This window comes from Anser cygnoides, chromosome 27 (genome assembly GCF_040182565.1).
Source record: "Anser cygnoides isolate HZ-2024a breed goose chromosome 27, Taihu_goose_T2T_genome, whole genome shotgun sequence".
In the NCBI taxonomy this organism is placed as follows: Eukaryota; Metazoa; Chordata; class Aves; order Anseriformes; family Anatidae; genus Anser; species Anser cygnoides.
In genome coordinates this window covers 4,084,828-4,100,884 of record NC_089899.1, presented here as the reverse complement: position 1 = coordinate 4,100,884, position 16,057 = coordinate 4,084,828, and the positions used below count along the sequence as shown (strand labels likewise).

Sequence of the window (16,057 nt, the reverse complement as noted above, 5' to 3'; positions counted from 1 at the left end):
AGACATCTCGTTAACTACTACTCCAGGACCCAGGAGCTTCCCTTTGTCAGCATGTGGCAAAGATGAGATACATAAAGGGAGCCAGAAGTAATGCCACTAGGCTTGGAATGCCAAATCTCTCCATCGTGGAACGAAAGGGGTTTGTCATCATCATCCTTTTTCCCAGGGAAGTCCTTGTGTGGGTGAGGCTCTCCGTCAGTTTGTTCCTCAGAGTGGAGTAGCCACTGCGGTGTGGAAGTAGAAACATGGTAGGATGATTTCTATATGGAATTTAGTAAGGTGTCTTATTTCTGTATCGTTATTAAAGCACTTAATTCTGCTGCTTGCAGCTTTCCTACTACATTAATAAACGTGACAATAGGAGGTGGTGCTTGAAAAGCTTCAGAGAACAGTTATATTTCATTTAGGTATTTTTGTTCACAATACCCATTTTTGATGTCATTGTCCTTTACAATGTGCTTTGATAAGCTATCAAGTCAATGGTGAGGTTTCAAGTGTAAGTGGAGAAACAGATGATGAGAGAGGAATTCCCACTTCTTGGGACAGTTGTTTTGCAATGAAGATTAGTAGATAGAATTTTTTTGGTAGGCTTTTTTGCCTGCCAGTGATGTGTTCCTCTTTGCTGGGCAATACATTTACAATACATTGGCACATGCTGAGTTCTAAGACGGGTTTATGATTATTTTAATTAGGTGCAGTTGGAGGTTACTCTGGGAGCCACCTAGTGGCACAACAGTTGTAGTAAAAATGGATAGTAACAAAACATCTGTAATTGCAACCAAAGTATTCTCAAGGTGTGTGCGCACCTGTGTGTGAATATAGGTAACTTTTGTTTGTTTCAGCTACAAAAAGAAAGATGCAGATTTGTCTGTGGCTCAAGGTCGCATTAAGGATCTTGAAGTGCTGTTCCATAGAAGCGAAGCAGAACTCAATACTGTCCTGAATGAGAAACGCACTCTGGAAGCAGAGGTGGCTGATTTGCGTGCCCAACTTGCTAAGGTATGGCAGCGAATGTTTCCTTCAGCACAAGAAAGTTTGTTCCTTGTAAAATTTTTTTTGTTGTTAGTTTATATTTGAACATCACTGGTTCAGTTCACTTATGCTTAATTTTTACCTTCTCCTCTTGGATATAAAAATAAATTTTAAGAAATGTTTGTGAAACAACCAAAGTAACATGGTATATTAGAAATTTTGATAGTGAAAAAAATTATTTAAAAATATTTGGTAAATGTTTCTAGTTACTAAATGTTGTCCTTTGTAACATCCTGGATAATTTTAAACTTAGGCTGAAGTGTCTAGTGGGACTGTGCTGGCAAGAAAAAGAACATGAAATATATGCTGGAGAAATTAATAATCCTTGGCTTTATTACCAGTCTGCACTGAAATAATCCTGTGGTTTAAACAGGTGCTTTATAAACATGAAAGCTTTTCTAAATACTCATACACACATGTTCTCACTTTTTTTTTAAATTAGTGACTTGAGATTAGATTTATTGTTGTGGATTATTGGTCCAAAAATGTCAGTTGAAGACCATAAAGGGCTTGTAGATGGAAAAAAGGGATCCAGTCAAATCATTATCTTCCAAATTCTCTACCAGGCTGAAGATGGTCATGCTGTGGCTAAGAAGCAATTGGAGAAGGAGACACTCATGCGTGTGGACCTGGAAAATCGGTGCCAGAGTTTGCAAGAGGATCTGGATTTCAGGAAGAATGTGTTTGAGGAGGTATTATCAACCTAGTAATCTCATTATATTCTGAAGTTTACGTAGATCTTGCTCAGACTGACTATGAACTATTACTAGTTAGTCCAGGTAGGGTTAATCAATATTATCATTGCTATGAATTGGTTGAGTAATAAAACAGTTAAAGGTTTTGCAAGAGTTGCATGGTAAATCAGTGGTTGAACAGGCATAAGAGCCAAGTGACAAGGGTATTACTGTTCCGTGGGCCGTTGAGCTAATGTAACTGCTTGCAGCTGTGTGAAAGGGTAAGTCTTACTCCCCTTTTCTACACCTGGCTGCATGGCCCTTCCCCTGATTTGCACCAGCCTCAGTGATTGTTAGACCTGACTGTGACCTGTATTCACTGATGAGAACAGTATACAATTGCCCTGCTTTTTGCTGGGGTAATTTTCTGCCTGTTTAGAGGGTTGAACTGGCTCATAGCGATTCTAAAGAGGATTAGAGCTTCTGTAAAGTAAGTAGTGGGAATGCCCATGTGGGGACTGGGGGGGGGATGGGAAAGGGAAGCAAGACCTTCTTTGTGCACCAGTAGTAAATGTATTAGGTCAGTTTATTCCATCCTGTGAAAACCAGCTCTGACCTTTGATTCTTCAGCAGCCCGAGCTCATTTAATTAGTGCTCTGAGCAGCTACCACATGCTCCACCCATCATCTCACCCATGCTAGATGTGATGTTTGGCTGACCATGCACCAAACCATTTCAGTCTGATTAACTAGGAAATACTTTCGGTTCTTTTTGTTGAGTTTAATGTTTGCCAGTTTAGTGGCTGAGTTATGTTTTACCATGGAATCAAGTGAGTGCTCAAACTGAATTAAGGGACTAGGCAAGGCTGTGTGGCTAGGGACAGGCGCTGGAGTATAGAATCGTAGAATATCCAAGTTAGAAGGGATCCACCAGGATTATGAGTCCAACTCCTGGGTCCCCAAAGTGGGGTCCGCCCAAAAAATCAGACCATGTGTCTGACCACTGCCTGGGAGGAGGAGGTAGAAGAGGGTGGATGGGGGCAGAATGTGTTTTTAGTTTGCTTTTAGTTTTTCAGTGTTCTAGTCTGCTAGTGATAGGCCATCCATTACATTAATCTCCCTGTGCTGTCTGTTTTGACTGTGGTGATAATTGTTGAGTGATCTCCCTGTCCTTTTCTCAACCCTTGAGCTGTTTCCATTGTATTCTCCCCTTTTTTCTTCAAGGAGGGAGAATTAGAGCAGCTATGGTGGAGTTCAGCTGCACAGAGGGGTAAAACCATCAAGCAGCAGGAGCTTAATCTTTTTCTTTTTTATTTTTTTTATGCAGGAGATAAGGGAGACAAGAAAACGGCATGAACATCGTTTGGTTGAGGTGGACACTAGTCGCCAACAGGAATATGAATCCAAAATGGCTCAGGCCCTAGAGGATTTGCGAAATCAACATGATGAGCAAGTCAAACTGTACAAATTGGAGCTGGAGCAGACCTATCAGGCTAAGGTAACGACTGCTATCCACAGCACTGTCTGACAGGAACTCTGGTCAGGGAGATAAAACTATTTCCATCAGTCCTACTGCTTTTAAGGAGACAATTATAATTGAAACAAGTTTTGTTCTGGTGCCCAAATGTTTCCTCCTGTGCTGGGTGGGGGCAGATGCATTTCCAGTGAGGTTATAGCCCGAGGTAATAGCTGGGAATAGTGTTAACCAAGAAAGTGATAACCACTAGAAAAAAATAGGAAAAAAAATCAAAAGCATCATTTTGCCTTTATGGCAGGATGTTATCTGGAGTGCTTGCTGTGTGTGGTTTTGGACCTTTTGGAAAAGTTAGCATAGAGTAATACAGAGAAGACCAACAAAGACTATCAAGAGTATGAAATAGGTCCTGCATGAGGAATGTTTAAAATGAAACCTGACCTGGAAAAAGAGGTGAGTCAAGAGAAGGGAGAGATGTCTGTAAAAGGATGAATGGCACAGAGAAGGTGAATCTTTATTATTTTTCGGTAGAAGTAGGGAAAGTGATCATAACTCTCCAGTGGCAGATTCAAAAGGGACAGAAGAAAAAAGCTCCGTGCTGTGTGGATGCAGAGTGCAGAGGCTAATTCCTGCCCGAAGAATCTGTTAAAAGATTGTAAGCATCAGGATCCTGTCTCCAACTGAGGAAGTCTGTGAGTTACAATTGGACAGCTGAGACATGATACTAGTGAAATTCCTTATTCAACCTTCCCCCTGGGCATCCAGGGAATTGTTAGACTAGGACACAAACTTGCTAACACTTGCTCTGATCCATTGGGTTTGTTTTTGGCAAGCAGGCAGATAGTGTGTGGCAACATGAACCTGAGTTTTTGGAAACTATAAGGCTGCTAGTACAGTCTCATAGGAATAGGACTCATAGATTTTCTTGGTGCTTAGGACATTTCCTTGATGTTACGCAATTCTGGTCATAAACTTACCAGATTTCCATAAAAACTTTTTAAGGTTTAATGTCTTTCCTTTCTTAATAAAAGGATGTTTTCAGGATATCTAACTTTATCAATGCAACTGACTTTTATAAAACTTGTCTTCCAGCTGGAGAATGCCAAACTGGCCTCTGACCAAAATGACAAAGCTGCTGGTGCAGCTCGGGAGGAGTTGAAGGAGGCTCGCATGAGGATAGAATCTCTCAGCTACCAGCTTTCTGGCCTTCAGAAGCAGGTATAAAAGGGAACAAAGGGACACACTTTGTTCTCGTTTTTAATATAAAGCACTGTAATGTTTGCATATATTCAAATTTCTGTCCCTCCATATTTTCTGAAGTTTATGGAGAAGAATGTTTGGGAGGGTGGTAATTTTTTTTATTGCACCACATGGATGCCAACTGAGTTTTCTGTTGTACTGTCTCCCTAGGCTAGTGCAGCAGAAGATCGCATTCATGAATTGGAGGAAATGATGGCTGGTGAACGGGATAAGTTTAGGAAGATGCTAGATGCCAAGGAGAGGGAGATGACAGAAATGAGGGACCAGATGCAGCAGCAGCTTACAGAATACCAGGAACTGCTTGATGTGAAGTTAGCACTAGACATGGAGATCAGTGCTTACCGAAAACTCCTGGAAGGAGAAGAGGAAAGGTAAGTACAGATTCCATATGCTTATCTTAGGACTGGCAGGTGTTATTTTCATTTCTTACCTTTATCTTTTTACCATTTTAGCAGAAGTGACCATATCACAATTCCCTGAAGTCACATTGGCTTTGCACTGCAGTGTGTTACATGGAACACTTGCAACTGTTCTTACCTGAACACCTCTCCTTACATTTTGTTTTTCATAAGGATCTCAAAGTGCAGTGCAATTTATTCTGTGCTTGATGTTCATCTCCTCTTTTTATTTAAGTGCTTACATGCTTCTGTGTTTTCCTGTTTTTAAATTGCTAGGCCAGGAATAGTGTGTTTAGCAATAGAAATACTGGAGGGGAGGATGATGTGATTTGCACTGCTCTCACTAGCACTGTCTTTCACCTCATAGTCATGTTACCAGAAAGCTGCTGAGGACTGGATAGCCTTCCTCTTCCTCTATATGCAGTCCTGCTGGCAAGACACAGTAAGGCTGCTATCAGCTTTGGGGCATGTTACAGTCTGGTCACTTGAGTATATTGTGCATTATTGTTTTGTGTGTAGCTCCCTGAATGAGCTAGAAAAAAATCTTCACTTAGTTTTCTTCCATTTAATTAAAATGCTTGCTTGATTGTGTTAAGGTTGAAGCTCTCTCCAAGTCCCTCCTCCCGTGTTACAGTCTCTCGGGCTACCTCCAGCAGCAGCAGTAGCAGCACTTCACTTGTTCGCTCTTCCCGAGGCAAGAGAAAACGTATTGAAGCAGAGGAGCTTTCAGGCAGTGGAACAAGTGGAATTGGCACTGGAAGTATTAGTGGCAGCAGTAGTACCAGTAGCTTCCAAATGTCCCAGCAAGCTTCAGCTACTGGAAGTATCAGCATAGAAGAGATAGACTTGGAGGGCAAATACGTTCAACTGAAGAACAATTCGGAGAAGGTGAGTACCAGCTGAACCCCTAGGAAATGAGGAGGAGCTAAATTGAAATGTTGCACAGCCTATTAAGCGCACGTAGATAAAGTCACTTGAGAGAAGTTGTATCTTTTGAGGTGTGTCATCCTGCAATTAAGTGGCATTTGAAAGGTGAATATTACACCGCGCTAGCACGAGTGTGATGTTTGCAGGAAGAGAATGTAGTTTGTGCCCTAAATGTCTAAACACATGTGCTGGTACCTAGCTTGTTGAAAAAAGCCTTGCTGGCTCTAACAGATCTGTTTTGTGTGAAATGTCTCTTAAATTGTTGCTGAATGACCTTGCAGGATTTACAATTAACACTATTATTGGGTATAGAAAAATATTTTCAAGTTAGAATGCAGTTGACTGACAACCATGTAAATAAATGTAATGGAAAAAGATCTAGAGAAAATTCTGATGCCTGTTTGCTCTGTTTTGCTCATTTGAAATAACTTTGACTTTTCTCATTAGGATCAGTCTTTGGGTAACTGGAGACTGAAAAGACAAATAGGAGACGGAGAGGAAATTGCTTATAAATTTACTCCGAAGTATGTCCTCAGGGCTGGGCAGACTGTAACAGTAAGTCATACTTTGAGTATGTCAAAAACAATGTTATTTTGTTGATATTGTGGCAGTTGTAAATCTGACATTTGGTATGGCCTGATTTAGTGTATAACTTTAGGTTTCATGGATCTCATTTTAGAGGAGTAGGATTTCAGTTATAGAAAGGCAAAATACAAGTTGAATTTCTGTATTAACACTTAGTATTTAAGACTATTTGGGACACAAAGAGATGAAAAGGTATTTGGAGTGGGAGGAGAGGCAAGGACTGTTGATTTTCAAACACCTTTGTCAAGGTTTGGAACATTAATCTTGCTCTACTTCATGAAATAGAACAATTTCAGAGTATTTATTTAGCCTGGTAGACTTAAGTTTAAGACTAGACACTCTCAGCCTTAAATATGGTAGAACAGCTGCTTTTCTGTAATTTTACATTTGATATTTAGTCTGCAGTAGATGTCCTTTCAGAATTAAAGAATGGCTTTCCTTTGATCAGTTCCAGCTATTACTACTTAAGTATCAATTGCTCAGATGCATGCCAAAGATGAAATTGGCACGTTACAAGTTGCATTTTATGTCTCGGCTTCATACAGTGTAGTCATTGAGACTGTGGTAGGAAAAATTGCTATATTCAGAAAAGAATTGATGACTGTAATATTAGAATAACTTCTTTTCTCTTGCCTTTAACTATGGCTAGTGTTAATTTCGTTGCAGACTGAGAAAGTCTGCCTAAAAGTACTGGCATAGGCAAAAGTAGGGTAAAATTACCACTGGAATTCCGAAACAAAATGAACATGGAGAAAGAAGTGGGAGAATTAGAAGTTTTTGGATATTAAAAAATGTACACAAATAGCTGATTATGGAATGTCTTTGTCACTAGATTTGGGGTGCAGATGCAGGTGTATCTCATAGCCCCCCTTCTGTTCTCGTGTGGAAGAATCAAGGCAGCTGGGGCACCGGAGGAAATATCCGCACATACCTCGTAAACTCTGATGGAGAGGTAGGCTCTTTCTGTTGAATACGAATGTGGGCTGGGTTATCTCCCAAACTCTTTAAATTGTTTTGGGGTAAACAAAACAAAAACAAAAGATTTCCCCCTTTGTCTTCTAATATAGTACAAGTTACAACATTGAAGTAATTAAATATCTATACGAATCTTTGATTTTGGAAACTTTAGAAAACTGTGATCATTATCTCCTTATTACATCTGTAGACTATTTTTTTCTAATTTTTAGAAAAACTCCCTGCTATTAGTGGAATTGTTTGGCATTTAAGTATGTGTTTTCAGTCAAAGAGGCAGAGAAAATAAATACTACTGGCAATTCAAAGTTAGTGTGTAGGACCCACCATATTTGGGGATACAGTGTCATTATTAATGTGGAAAGATAGTTGCTTTTTCAATGTTGGAAGTATATCAGAAGTTTTCATTTGGCACTGGTTTCTCTGTGTTCTTCATTGTCCTACATCTGCCCACAACTGTTTTTTTAAAACTATCCCTGCAGAAGACTCCTGCAAGGGAAGATCGTGCTTTGGCTGTTATTCATAAATGTGCCATTATCCCAGTGGTCCGATAGAAATAGGAAACTGAAACAGACCTCAGTTGTATCAGTTTTCATGCTGCCTCTCTTGCTGGCAATTCTGTGGAAGCACTTTGTGCAGGAACAGCAGCACAGGACAAGGTAGGAGGGAGGATCGTTTGTATAGATAGAAAGCTCTCTGGCTTAGTATTCAAATAGAAAAAGCGGTTAAAATAGTGTCTGGAAATACTTCAAATCCATGTCCTTACCTGCTGTGGTTACCTGTAGTATCCCTGCTTAGAAGCATATGTTCAGGGCTACTTTTTCCACAAATAAAAATTTGCTCCTACAATTTCAAGGCTGCAAGGTTTACAGAAGAATTTCTTACTGCTGATAAGTGTTCAAAAGTAGTTCAGTAGTAAAGGAAGTTCCTTGATGTTTTAAAATTCTTTTTAGCGCCTGGTTTGGAAGACTGTCCTGATAATTCACATGCAATAGATATAAAATATTTAATAGAAATACTGAGTGTTCTTAATGCTGTGTAATCATAGTGAGAAACTTTAGTTTCTGACATTACAATATCTCTGACAGCTCCTAGCTGAGTCTGCTATGAGCTTGTATAAAACTGAGTAATGGCCACCTGAAACATGGCTGCTACTCCTCAAATACCTAGGTAATGAAAGAAAGTTCCTGAAGCTAAATTACATTACTTGTCTTTTGGTAGTTAGAACTAGGAATGTTTTTGTGCTTTTCAGGGTGTTACAGGTATTTGGTTGCACAGTTAACTTTGAATCTGGGGCAAATTGCTTTAAATCCTCGAAACTTTAAGCGGGGTATTATATTGATGGTATAGCAAAAACTATGGGCCATCTCCTTGTCTTTCCTTTTGTGTAGGAAGTTGCAGTGAGAACTGTTACTAAAACAGTAGTCATGCGAGAGAATGAAGAGGAAGAGGATGAAGCAGAGTTTGGAGAGGAGGACATTTTCAACCAACAGGTAATATGATGCAGACCAGGTTTTTAATTTGTGCCTGGTTGGTTAGATTAATCTGCAATGAGATTGTGGGGGGTCCCTTCAAGTTTTCACTAATTCTGAGTTTCTGGTCCATTTTTCCAACGGATGCTTGCAGAGGACAATATCAAAACAGCTTGCAGCTCTGCAGCATCACTACAATGTGCAGAGAGAATACAATATGAGCAATTCCTCCAGGAGCTGCTACTTGAGTCAATAACTGTACAGCTCAAGTGAAGTCTAGTGTCAGATTGGGATGCTGGGATATCAGTGGAAGTATGCTACACATCACAAATTTACAGTGCTGCAATGACTTAAACTATAGTTAGGGTTGGTAATGTTAGTGTCTTCATGCTGGCCAGACTGTGGTGTGTAATATGTTTTATCTATAGTTGCAATGTTCCCTGAACATAACTAAACTAGGAAAAAGTTGCTTTTAACAGCTGAGATGATAACCAGAATCTAGTCTTAAAATATCAAGAGCTAGTAAGAATGTAGTTAACACTGTCTTTCTTATTTTAGGGGGATCCCAGAACAACATCTAGAGGATGCTCAGTGATGTGAAGAAAGAAAAAAAGAAACTATTATTTGCTATTTTTTCCATTTATTTCCTTTTATTTTTGCTATTTTTTTCCTTCCAGAGCCACTGAAAACTATTTTTATACGTATCATCTGATTTCTTTGAAGTTTACTCCTTGGTACATTTTTATAAAAAAAATCAAAAAAAAAACCTTTACTGAACAAAACTGCCAGAATTTTTAATAGATTTCTTTATTTCTCCCTCTTGTTGAATCACTGTACTGAAATATTTTTTTCCCATACAGAGTTTAAAGTCTTATGTACAAACCTGCAGCAGAAAAGAATTTTTTTAGCTAAAATGGGACAAGACTCCTTGAGTGTATGGTAAATCTATAGTCAGTGCATATATAACCAGGATAACTTATATTTAAAAAAAAAAGGGAATTTTAAGAAAACATGTTCAAATGCAGGGCCTCAGGACTGATTCATGATAGTTTCCTCTGTCCTTTAAGAAATGGTAGTAAGTTGCTGGTGTCCTCAGCAGTGCCCAGCTTAAGAAAATAATACACTGTTCATTAAAATGCTACTCCACCAGTGGAAGTAACAAAGGGTAGTTGCATTTTCTGTCGGTCTTGGCTCAGGACCATGGCATTTTGTCCTGCTCCAGGATTAGACAGCCTAGTATAAACACATGAATCCTGTCAACACCGTAGCTCCATATCATTACTTCAGAAGATGGAGACTGATGGCTTCTGCTTTCTTAAGATAGACACCATCGTAATATATGGAAGTGTCAAAACCAGAGTTTTAATTGTTGTGTTTTCTAGGGATTTTGACATTGTCACAAATGAGATCTTGTTAAATTGTGAATGCAAGTTGTGATGTACAGTATTTATGATGTTAAGCATCATGATTTAATAATTTTGACATATCCAGCATTGAACAGAATGACTAAGATTTTAATGTTGAAAATATTTTTACTTTTGGCAATGATAAATATTTGGGGTTTTAAAGGTTATCCTGTGTAAATGTTTTTTAGTCAGACCTAGATGCAGCTTGTTCATACTTGTCGTATATTCAGAGGGGCATTGTCAGATACATTAATTTGCAAAATAGCACAGAAATAGTTTAATGACTTTTTTAAAGTTAAAAGGAACTGCTGTTGGTTTGGACATAAGTATTGCTTTGCAGTATTCAGATCCTCAAAGTAAAGTAACAGTGAGTGAAGTGAATAATCCTTTTTATAAAGAATGCTTTGTATTAGTAGCAGATTATTTTTATTTGTGTGATGCATTTTGTCTCTGACAGTGTCCCTTTAGCTTCAGGTTTCCTATGCTGCATTTCTGTGGAGGTAACTGACTCCCGTAAGGTTAGTATTCAGATAGCAGTGCATCTTTAAGCACTAGGAAAAAATAATTGACTGTTCCAAAGAATGTATTGGCTACTGTACAAGCAAATATTTTTTTCCAATAGTTAGTAGTTTGGATACCATTTGATGCCAGCATAGAATCCTGTTTTTACCCGCACTCTTGAACTCTGATCTTGTCATTCAAATAGTTTAGACTCATCAAACAAGCTACAAGGTTTGGATGTTTTCGGTGGCTTTTGGATGTATGTTCTCTGAACAATATTATGACTGACAGATATAACCTAGAAAGTCAGTTTAGTGGCTCTGACTGAAGGCTTTGCAATGCAAGCAGGGTGGGAACAGAAGTGACTTTTATGGATGTATTTTGCCATCTAAAAATAAATTCAAGATACTACTTTTTTCCTCATTGGGTGGGATAATTGAATTACTGAAGTTAAACTAATGCAAAATTAAAATTATGCTTGTTATCAGAAGATACATTACAAAAAAGTAGGAAGATTTGGCTGTTTGGGCTAATGGGATCAATTTATTCACATTGTTGGCCATTTTTCTAATGTAATTTTCCCACTCTGCTTGAGTAGAGGGTTAAATACGTAGTAGGTCATGTCTTTCTTTCTCTCTGTAAAATGTATCTAATGAAATTATGTTTCTCAGACATACTGTTACCAATTACCTTCTCTAAATTGCTGTTACACAAATGAATGCAATCAGTGTAAAAATATTTTTGCAATGCACCTTCCAACCACTGGACGTTATTTCCCTTTCTGACCCACAGCTTCTATAATATCCTTACATAGTGTTTGAGGGTTTTTTGCATTTTTTCTTAAGATCTATATTTATTTTTTTACATTGGCCAGTTTTCAGATTTCTTATTCTCCTTTAAGATTGTCCTGTAAATATAAGGTTGTTCTGTGATCTTAAATACTAAGCAATGAATGTGCAGTTCATTTGCCTTTTTGCTGTGATTTTTTTTCTGTAAAGAATGGGCTAGAAAGGCAGCTTGAATGAGGAAAAACCTCTTGCTACCTGAGCCATTTTTTTTAACAGCTACTGTATGGGAAATGTGTCGTCTTGTAGCCTTAAGGATCGGTGCTTGCAGGTGTTTTGTGGTGAGCACTGTGCCCTTCAGTAACAGTCTGCAGAGTTTGTCCTTAGATTTGAAGCTGTTCTTGTAACTTTGGAAACTTTTTTTCTTAAATACCATGTTTAGGCATATATAGGTGTTCATAGAAAACACTGATTGATACTGTGGGAGAGGCTTAATACAGCAGTCTAAGTGTGTGACTCTTATCACCACAGTGCTTTCTAAATGGCTACTTAAAATTCAAGAAATAATTCCAAGCTGTAAACTAAAAGACACAGAAAAACTACTGTATTCCACTTCTTGTTTTCTTTTTGTCTGTTTTCTTTAGACACTATCTTTTCTTCTTGCTTTCGATACTGAGCTTCAGTATAACTGCTTTTACTTTCTGTACTATCAGTCTAAAGTTGGTGCTCCATACTGGGAGATTATTTTTTTTGGCTTTATCAAAGCAAAAAGCATCGATTCTTTAGTTTCTCTTTAAAGGATTTTTTTTAATTTTCAGGATAATTGAAGCTTTTTTTTTCAAATAAAAAGCAGTGTCCCCTTTCCTATTTGATCCTATAGGTGTACCACTCACCGCTCTTGAGGAATTTAGATGATAGTCCATGCTTCTACTCCATTGTCTGATACGAAGTGTAGAGCTTTGAAGGAGGAACATATTTGACTTATCAGGAAAAATGATGTTAAGGCTTTTCTGATTAGAGAAATTAACCAGTATAGCTTATGGCAGAATAGGTATTTGAGTGTAACTGCCCCTATGGATGTTCTTATTCCAGAAAAACAATTTTATTCTGGATGAAATAATAAAGATTATTCCTGAATAATTTGCACCGGGGTGAGGGGGAAGGAATAAGAACAGCATAACTACAGAAAAATAGTTAAGCTGATCTTTTCATTGCGTAGATCACAGAGAATCACACAAAATACTGGTAAATGTATACCTACTCCTAAGTTTGTACTATGTGAAAATGGCTGGATTTGTATGAACACAACCATCTGCAGAACCATGGGTAACATGAATGTGGAGTCCTGCGGAGTGAGATACAATTACACAGAGCCTCTGATGTTTCATGACACTTCTTTCACCACACTTCTATATTTGTTACTTAAGCTGTTGTATTGCAATGACTTATTGAAAGTAATAGAGTGGCTATGATTGCTTTGTTGCTGCACACCTTTATTTCACAGTCTGTGTTCTTAGGCTAGTTTAGGTCTCTGGATTTGCCCTGACAAAAACAGTAGTTTACACTGATGCATTGATCACTTGTCTTCAGCACTGTTTTGCCATTAGACGGGAGTTAGCTGGCATAGTTTGTGTTTGTAGCAGGAGCCAAAAGTCTCAGGAAGAAAATAAACATCTGCTTCCCATGGACTGTAATGTAAAAGTCAGACGAGTTTGTCTGCAGCTTGTATTAGTCACAAAAATCATATCGCAGTGCGAAGCAGACCTTACTGTGAAAGGAGATTCACTTTTGTGTGTGTGTTTATCCTTGAGCAACAGGACACCTCAGGTTCAGTTCAGGGATCTTACTATTTTTTTATACACCTTTTTCCTTCTTGTTTATGCTCATCCTGTAGGGCAGCCTTTTAACTGCAACCTGAACAGGGGTTGGTTCGAAGAGGCTCATAGAAATCCTCTCTACACACCAGAACATCTGAGAATATTTTTCTTTCGTGTGTACCAAGAAGATTTTGACGCTGTATGCAAACATCCGTGATCTATGTTTTCTATGTCTTGTAGCCACTTCTCTCATTTCCTCACTGTTAAGCTATTCAGTCTCTTCTTTCTGTATCTTGTTTTGAAAGTCTTATCGCTAAACAAAGGCATATCCATATTTGATACTGGATTTTATTGCCACTGTTGGGTCCAAACCCCACATCCTACATAACCAGGAGACAAAGCCTTGTTGTAAACCAGTGAGTGGAAGGTGAGATAGTGATTGCATTTTTGAAAGCATTGTTTTAGCTGAATGTCAAGACAAATTAGAAATTTTCATTTGTTAAACATTTAAAATGGCCTGGGAAACAGAATTTTTATTTGCCCTTCAATGTGCTTAGCTTTAAACCACTTTAAAATAATTTAAGTGTTGTTTTTGTTTTTATACAAGACCATATTTACATACAATTATTATTTGTAAGCATAATGCCTTTCTTGAAATGCTAAGGTCTAGAGTGTGAAAAGGTTGCTTAATGTTGAAAGACTGTTTAAAATAGCACTAGCAGTGAATTGACTTAGAGTTCAGGAAAAAAAGTGTCTTATTGAACTTCTAAATTGTCTTGTTAGCTTTTAATGAAGTGACAATTCTGTCCATAAGGTGGATGTTACTCTATTCCAGCTACCCAGATCATCATTACACTAAAAGTACAAGCAATAAGCTGTTTTAAACAAGGTTAAGCAAAAATGCTTTACATTTGGGCACAATATTACCTTCTGGGTTGAACTCTATTTTCATAACAGTGATGCCTTGTGACTTGAATTGTGATTTAATTTAATTTTTTTTTTTTTTAGCACAGACTTTATTTAGATAGCTCTGGTCACTGGCCAGTTTAACTGACCATCTTCAGTCAGCTGCTGAAAATTAGTTTTTGGAAGGTTCAGGTTTTTAAAATCACGAATTGTGAGAAAGGTTGCAAATTGAAATACGAGCAAAAGGATGAAAATGTTACGTGGAGCTCATGAAAACTACATAATGATCTAGACTTTACCATTTCAAAGTGTTTTTTTGTTTCTTTTTAGAATATGCATGCCAAATGTCTTGTCTTTTTCAATGATTTGTAATATACATTTTATGACTGGAAACTTTTTGTACAACACACTCGAATAAATGTTTTGCATTTTATTTGTTTGTCTTTCATTTAAACCAATGCAGGGGTAACCTGGGCTGCTTGAGATGCTTTATCCCATGAAACCTTCCTGTGTGTAGCGAGATGGGACAGCAAATTGTCCACGCTCCTAAAAGAGATCAGTTGAATCAAGTGGTGTGTCCAGAAACAAATCCTTTCCTTTAAATTTTATGCAGGCAGTGCTATTGGGAAACTGCTGTCCTTACTGATCAGTGGTACTGCTTCCAACTAAAGCAGCAGGAAGAACTTGAGTATCAGGAGCAAATCAACTTCCACTTCCTCTCTTATCATCCCACCGTCCCTCCGTAGCCCTTCCACTGCAGGGGTTGTTTCCATTTAGCAAACTTGATCCTGACTCGAGAGTAAAAGCAGATTCTAAGAGACTTATTCTTAGGAACTGAGAAATGGGCTGAACTATTGCTGTGATTACCTGTGCTCATCATCAACCTACCTCAACTTCCAATTAACTATTTTGCCTTTCTGACTATGCCCAAACAATCCCCTTTTCTCACAGTTGAAAAAGCACTACCTGGATTCTGGATAAACAGCAACACAGCCTTCTGGGTTCACAGTCCATTTCTTTTCACGTGTCTGTACTCATAAACTTCTACTACCCTACCTTCAGCATTAGCTGCTTAGAATTCTGTGAGGTGCAGGAACTGTATTGTATCTTTAAGTAGATGGATCCACAAAGGGGTTTTGCAAAACTCTGTCTTCTGAGTGGTGTCTGGCTACGGGAGATGAGCCCAGTTTTGGCTTTAGCTCTGCTGTAATGCTCGGAGGGCAGCAGCAACCTCCTTTGTGTGTCACATGTACTACCTGAAAAGAAGCTACCTAATGTGTTGTCATCCCCCATTTGATTCTGCTAACTCCCACAGCGTTCTGGAGGATGTGCCATTGTGCAGGTGGTCGGGGTATGAGCCTCTTTGCTCAGCCAGGTATCTAAGCTAGAGGGAACGTGGCTCAATCCTGTAACGAGAAGGTTCACGGGGGAGCTGCTCTCTGGAGGGTGCCCAAATCATAATGCTTACCGTAATGTTGGGAAGTGGCACTTGAGGATGGTTTTTAGCGCTTTTCTCTGTGGTAAAGCTGGCTTACGTCCCTTCCCGCTGCCACAGCGTGTGAGGCTCTGGTTTAAACCTGATCCTCAAGCGCTGTGCCGTATTTAACTTGCAAAATGTCACTGGCCTGGCGCTTACGGCCCAGCCAGCCGCAAAGGCGCACGAAACGGGCGAGTTATTTGGCAGCCTGGGAACGGATCCCACGGTGCGAGCACTCCGGTGGCAGCGGTCCCGGGGGAGCAAAGCCGCAGCCCGAGGCTCCCGGTGTCTCCGGCTGCGCTTTGTCTTCCAGCACCGAGGGCTCTCCGTGAGAGGACCACGGCAGCCGCAGCCGCCACCACAGCGAAGACC

The 16,057-nt window shown here is 39.0% G+C and overlaps 1 protein-coding gene across 1 annotated transcript in view; it reads left to right on the top strand.

The window, feature by feature from the left end:
• Nucleotides 1-14,641, top strand: part of LMNB2 (lamin B2) — a 28,383-nt gene extending 13,742 nt beyond the window's left edge. Inside the window, exons 3-12 of the mRNA XM_048077695.2 lie at nt 843-999; nt 1,599-1,724; nt 3,033-3,203; nt 4,272-4,397; nt 4,590-4,810; nt 5,434-5,725; nt 6,212-6,319; nt 7,182-7,301; nt 8,713-8,814; nt 9,352-14,641. Of these exons, the coding sequence (XP_047933652.1) occupies nt 843-999; nt 1,599-1,724; nt 3,033-3,203; nt 4,272-4,397; nt 4,590-4,810; nt 5,434-5,725; nt 6,212-6,319; nt 7,182-7,301; nt 8,713-8,814; nt 9,352-9,393 (1,465 nt within the window). The 3' untranslated portion in view covers nt 9,394-14,641. The remainder of the gene's footprint in view (nt 1-842; nt 1,000-1,598; nt 1,725-3,032; nt 3,204-4,271; nt 4,398-4,589; nt 4,811-5,433; nt 5,726-6,211; nt 6,320-7,181; nt 7,302-8,712; nt 8,815-9,351) is intronic.
• The last annotated feature ends 1,416 nt before the right edge of the window (nt 14,642-16,057 follow it).